At 38.8% G+C, this 6,605-nt stretch overlaps 1 protein-coding gene across 5 annotated transcripts in view; it reads right to left on the bottom strand.

Annotated features, from left to right (window-relative positions):
* The window catches only part of LOC107742906 (structural maintenance of chromosomes protein 5-like), a 30,394-nt gene that overhangs the window by 16,704 nt on the left and 7,085 nt on the right, over positions 1-6,605 (bottom strand). For all 5 annotated transcript variants that reach the window (XM_016555997.1, XM_016556012.1, XM_016556003.1 and 2 more), the window contains one exon: positions 3,671-3,832. In XM_016555997.1, coding sequence (XP_016411483.1) covers positions 3,671-3,832 — 162 coding nt within the window. The remainder of the gene's footprint in view (positions 1-3,670; positions 3,833-6,605) is intronic.

Below are 6,605 nucleotides of genomic sequence, written 5' to 3'. Positions count from 1 at the left end.
CAGACAGGGTCACTCACAGTGGAGTCAGCTGTCTTAACCGTACTGCAAACACAGCAAACACATACCAGCTTCATCACAGTGTCTGTCACGCGACTCTGTTCCCCTTTTGGGCTGGTAAAACTAGCATATAGGACCTACAATAATGTACAGTATTTGAAAAATAATGTGTTTTTTGAACATTAAATCATGTCAACATATTCTGTTACACCAAATACACAAAATAATGATCTTTAAAAAAGCATCATATGACCCCTTTAACCTAGATTAAAGCCAGATGAAACAGCGCTGACAAACAGCAGAAACACTGTGCACAATGATAGTCAGGAGCTTTTCAATCTACAAATTGCCATCATTTACCATGGATTTACTGTAGTAACACCAACTGCACCATGGTATTTTGGCAGAAATGTGGGATATTCATATTGAATTTGATTATATTATTAATGTAGACATGTATTAAATGTATTTAAGGAGTAATGGAATATAGGTAATTACAGTATTTTTGAGATTAAGCTATAGAGTTTGTGCATTTATACTAAATGTATTTAGGGTGCGTTCACACTTGTCATTCGATTAAAATGAACCCTGGTGCGATTGCTCTGTTAGTGCGGTTTGTTTGAGTAAGTGTGAACGCTGCCATCCGAACCCTGGTGCGCACCAAACAAGCGGAACGAGACCGCTGAAAAGATGGGTCTCGGTCCACTTCCAAACGAACTCTGGTGCGGTTCGAATGATATATGAACGCAACACGGACCAAATACTTTGAAACGAACCAAGAACAGGAAGTAATGACAAGATGCGATGCTATGCGACATGATTTGACGACGCGGAGCGAGCGGTGTATCCAAAACAAACTGAGCAAAGGGCAAACGTGGAGCAACGAGGAGGTAATGTGCCTTTTATGAGCTCCTTGTAAGTTTGCAGGTGGTGAAAATATAATTATATGTACACGCAAGAATGAGCACGCTTAGTCCAGCAGACGGCATTAGGTGTATTTGACTTAAAGCGGCGATGAGCAGACCGATCGGTGAATGGGTGCTTTGATATCATCCACCCGCAGCGCCGCTTTAAGTCTAACGCACCTTTTGTTTGGGGTGTTCGGTCAGTTCCGTCACAATATATACGTCATTCAACCCGACCAATCAGGTTGTGAACGTATCACTATGCCTTTAGGTTCGCTGTCTTTAGGTTCGCTGTCAAAAATGCCAATGTGAACGCTCAGCGGACCAGGACCAAATGTATCATTTACTTTTTTGGTCCGGACCAAATGAACCAAACGAACCGAATATAAAAATGAGGTTGTTACAATTTTTACAGATGTTACTGTCTTTGATAATGAACATAAATTTACATCTGCATCCTAACTCAAGCTACAAAGGGTTGGGCGATATAGCCTCAAAATTATATCACGATATTTCAAGAATATTTGCGATGACGATATAGAAAAAAAAACATGGAACAACGTTTTATAGGTGATTGCAGCTGGCAGGCAGCAGCATTTATTAGTGCAAACAAAATGAAGGGCATTTTCCATCCTTTTCCAATGAGCTACTGTCATCAATGACAGACTACCTAATTTGAAGTGTAAATCTATTGTCATAAGGTGGCAGCAGCAGCTGTGTGTTCGACTTGAAGCAGACCGATCGGTGTATAGGGCCGTAGCTAGGGTTTGCGGGGCTCCGGTGCAGGTTGTTTGAAATTGTGTAAATAGCACAAATAAACAAATATACAAATTAAACAATGTTTAATTTTTTTCAAGTCTGTAGGTGTCCAGGTACAGAAACTGAATAATCAAATGTAAATAGCATTGCATAGTCTTCACTGTATAAATTAAATATAGATTAATTCTTGTTAAAACTACAAAGTAATTCAGTAAAGAGCAGTGAGTGATTTTCTCCTATTTAATTTCTTGGATTAACATTAAGGACACTGACAGCAGCTAGTAAATTAGGCGCGGTCACTTTAAGAGATCCAATATATATCCAATATAATGATACACATTCCATTTCTTGCTCAACTGTTTACTTTCACTTAAGACACAACCGACCATTTTTTCGAGGATAGTTGCAAAGACAGGTATTGTGACAATTTTGTATGTATTTGTCGTTTCAAGAGCAAGAAGAGACTAAACTCAATTCGGTGTTTAAAGGGGTCATATGAGGCGATTTCAATTTTTCCTTTCTCTTTGGAGTGTTACAACTCCGATCACAAATGCAGACATGGTTTTGTTTACGTGGCGCGATGCAACGCAACACGTAAAAAGACAGCATAAGTCATTATAATCAGTAATTATGTCCCCACTGGATGCAACAAATGCCTCGTTTGTAATGGGTTTTAATGTTTTTGTCTCGTCGCTCCGGCCGGGACACGGCATCAACAGTATGGCAAGGGGCGCAACATTTCCGTCTCACGCTTGAGGTATTCGGCCAATCACAACGCACTGGATAGCTGGCCAATCACAGCACACCTCGCTTTTTCAGACCGATGAGCTTTGTAAAAATCGACGCGTTTCAAAAAGGTGGGGCATAGAGGAGAAACAATAATGTACAGTATGTGGAAAATAATGTGTTTTTTTAACTTTAAACCGCATAAACACATTTCATTACACCAAATACACAAAATAATGTTCTTTTTAGCAGCATCATATGACCCCTTTAAGGGCTGTAGACGCGGCTCTCTGCATGCACACTGTATGCACAGAACAGCGCGCGGGTTCTGAATTAAGCTTTTCATGTCTTTTTGTGCTTGTATGTTTAAACTGGCTAGGTGTATTTGTTTGTTCAGGCATGGGAGGAAGCGAAGAAGAGCTCAGTTTGGTGTTTGCGCGGCTCTCCGTGTGTGCACTGAACTCGGTGCGTGAACTCTGAGTTTTTCCGCGGCTTGTGTTTGAATACTTTAAACTGTTTTGAATGTTTAAATTGGCTAAAGATATGCGCCTCGCCTATTTTTGAAGGTAAGAGTGTGCGGTCGAATATGCTCTAGAGCCGCTCTTGCGATACTTTGATGTCATACACCGATCAGTCTGCGCAGCGCTGCTTCAAGTCGAACACACCTATTGGGTTTGTGGTGTTGTTGTGCGCGCTAGGGAACGTATATCCGCCATGCGTCATCGCGTCACTATATCGTTGATATCGCAATATGACACTTTTTTTATCATGTAAAAATGTATTTATTATCGTGGACGGTATGTTATGGCACACCCCTACAAGCTACTACTGTCAACTCAAGCTACTGTCAAATGTGCAAGAGACCTCAAAAAAATTTAATATTATTAATACTGCAGCCTGCACTGCAATCTGTGCTGAAGATACATGTCAGGAACACAAACTTGTTTCATGATCTGAAACAATACTGCTCATTAGAACATGCAGAAACTAAGAAATTAATTTTTGTATTCAGATATTTATTTTGCTCAGGAAAAATGACTGGAAAAGAGTAAAGAATTCAAAAAGCTGAAGTGTTTGTCATGTTTTGACCATAAAGAGTTTAAAACCACAATTAACCGTCTGGTTTCTACAACTTTCACTCAGGAGCAAAAATCAGCCTTTAAACTTGAAAGAAATAAAGGTAATGATCGATATCGACTGATATGAAAAATTATATCGGGATAATTTTTTTGGCTATATCACCTAGCCCTAATTCTTGGTAATCAGGTTTGATTTGTGCTGACCAACTCCTTCATCTGGTGCTCGATGGGCTGCAGCTGACTCTCCACTGAGCGGATCTTCCTGAGCAGCGGCTCCTGAGCTTCTTTCAGAGACTTCAGCTTCCTTTTCATTTCCTCTCTCTCCTTCTTCACCCCCTCGAGCTCTTTACGTGCTGTTTCATACTCCTAAAATAGGAAACAGAGAACAAAGTCTTTAAATACATCTGATATGCACATCAAATCTTAAAATGTGCTCAATTGAGTCTGATCATTTTTTATCAGATAAGAAAACGTGCATGAACTACGACGGAAACACATTTACTGAATAAATTCCTCAATGTGCAACAAAAAACTCTTATTTTACCGTGTGACTGGCTAACTGGACTAACCAGCAGACCATCTCATTGAACATCATCTCAAATGTTGTTTTAGTCAATCTGAAATCCCTGAGCAAAAGTCTGTCATCAAAATGATTTAATTACCTCCCAGAACTGTCTGACGAGATTGCTTTTCCAAATGTCAGGCATCCAAATACAAGATAACATGACAGCTTTTGTGTTTGCATTTCATCTGGATGCCCTGAGGCACAAGTCATTATGTAGGAAAAAAATCCACTATGTCCTTCCCTGGTTGCAGCAACTTTCATTTTCATTATTGATACTTTGCTTGATACTTTGATGATTTTATTGATACTATGACGATTTTGTTCACTTGAACACATGGAAAAGGTTTCATTTGCAAATGTTTTATGTGATAATGATTACTGTTTCATAATGAATGAACTTCACAGTCATTGAACTGAACTGACTGGAGCTGAATAACAACACTATTGTCTTGCTAGAGCTGCTTTATCGCAGAATATTTAGAGTTTGCATCACTGATCCTGTTACTTTTCTATTTGATACTGCATTGAAACAATCTCTATTGTTATTATTATTACTAATTAAAAAAAAAATTCACACAAGTTCAATTAGCAACTTTGGATGGAAACATAGCTACTATAAACATACCTTTTTCCCAGGTGTCCCAGTTATTTGTCACCAATGATTAATTTAATTCACAGCTGAAAGTGTCTGATAATAGGGAGTTATGACAATATAGTCAGTAGTACGACTGGCTGCATGATCCAACCATGGTGGTCGCAAGCTGCACGCGTGTGTGACCGCGCAGAAGAAATAACATGCCGTGCACGGAACAGACGCAAAAACTTTTTTTGTTTTTTTTAATATTTATTGAAATCTTTTTTATATTTTATTATTGTCACATGTCATTCAGTTTGGACTTTGTTTTCCTCAGGCACCACCACACTGTGTTGGATTAAAGACTTTATAAAATCTTCTTCGTCTTTGTGCGTTTATTGTTAGCAGCGTAGCTGTGACATTTATATTATATTATATATATTATATTATATAAGCCTAATAAATAATTAACCACAAAAAGGGAATTCATGAGCAATAACGGCTTCATTTTTTTCATATTAATTATATTATAAAGAATTGAACTGTTCTGTGTGAGATTTTTTTAAATAATTTTTAAAGGTGACCTATTATGCCCCTTTCTACAATATATAATATAAGTCTCAGGTGTCCCCAGAATGTGTCTGTGAAGTTTCAGCTCAAAATACCCCACGGATCATTTTGAAAATGCCTATTTTGAGAGGAAGCAGAAACACGCTGTTTTCGTGCATGAATCTTTAAATGCAAATGAGCTGCTGCTCCCTGCCCCTTTTCCAGAATAGGGCTGTTCCTTTATAGCTCGTACGTCAGATACTCTGATAAAAAAGCATCTGTTTGGTTTTGATTATCATGTCTATCGCGCTGAAATCATGCGTTTTAAAACCACATTAGTTTAAACTTCTGATATAGTGTTTTCTGAGCGCACATCTGAAGCACACGCACAGAAAGCAGCTGTCACATAGCATGTGAGTACTAAACCCTAAGTAAGTTCTCTTCATGTTTTATTGCGCTTAAACTGTCAAATACACAAAAGTTTGTTAAAAACACATGAGTTACAAAAACAGTCAGTTATGTCTGTGAAGGTAAACAGCTGGGAAAGAAATCGCGTGCTTATATTAGATCTGTGTGGTAGCAGCGTAATATACAGTAAATAAATAAATCCACTGCTCTCGTCTCCTCTGAGGCTGGGAATATAAACAGTGTTCTGTGCTCGTCTGTGCAGCTAACGATAGAACAGTTAGCATGTTTTGCTCGAACTTTTGCCATGGAGCTAGAACTGGTACACCGTTGTCGCTTGCGAAAACAAGAATGGCGGCGCCGTGAGTGGAAACGTGCAGATAAAGGGGCGGTGATACTATAATAAAATCCCTTTGCCACGTCACAAAGGGAGTGAAATCTGACGCGCTCGTTTTTCAGACGCTTGCAGAAAAAGGCTTACCAAAACAAAGTTACTGTGTTAATCTTTTTCACGTTTCCTGGGTTCTTAGATGCACCGGGGACCCGATTATAGCACTTAAAACCGGAAAAGGTTAGATTTTCATTATATGTCACCTTTAATAGAATTTCTTGGTCAGTAACACAGCACTGTAAAAATCCGTTTTCTCAGGTAACCTAAAATGTGCATCATTTAGTTACATAAAGGGTCAAATCACATATAAATAGCACATTAAATTTAAAAGATTTTTTTTTTGTGTGTGCACGCTGTACAGGTCTGATATAAAGAATGTTTTTGCTCAGGTGGCAACTATCCGCCCAATAGAGAATATTTTTGCTCAGCAAGAAAAAAATTTGAGAGAACATTGGACACCAATCTTCTGTTTATTCTAGTGTTGGGTCGTTCTTGAACGATTCGTTCATTTTGAACGAATCTTTAATGTGACTCGGGAGGAACGAGTCGTCTCGGGGAGTGATTCGTTAAGTCGCGCATGCGCAACATCCTATAGGTTCTGTACTGGAATTAGTCAAGTAGTTCACCTGTTTCGAGTCTTCGGGTTTTCCGAGTC

The sequence above is a fragment of the Sinocyclocheilus rhinocerous genome, unplaced genomic scaffold, assembly GCF_001515625.1.
Source record: "Sinocyclocheilus rhinocerous isolate Xijiao unplaced genomic scaffold, SAMN03320098_v1.1 scaffold160, whole genome shotgun sequence".
In the NCBI taxonomy this organism is placed as follows: domain Eukaryota; kingdom Metazoa; phylum Chordata; class Actinopteri; order Cypriniformes; family Cyprinidae; genus Sinocyclocheilus; species Sinocyclocheilus rhinocerous.
Note: the sequence above shows the minus strand (reverse complement) of the source record. Positions and strands in the feature narration are given on the sequence as shown.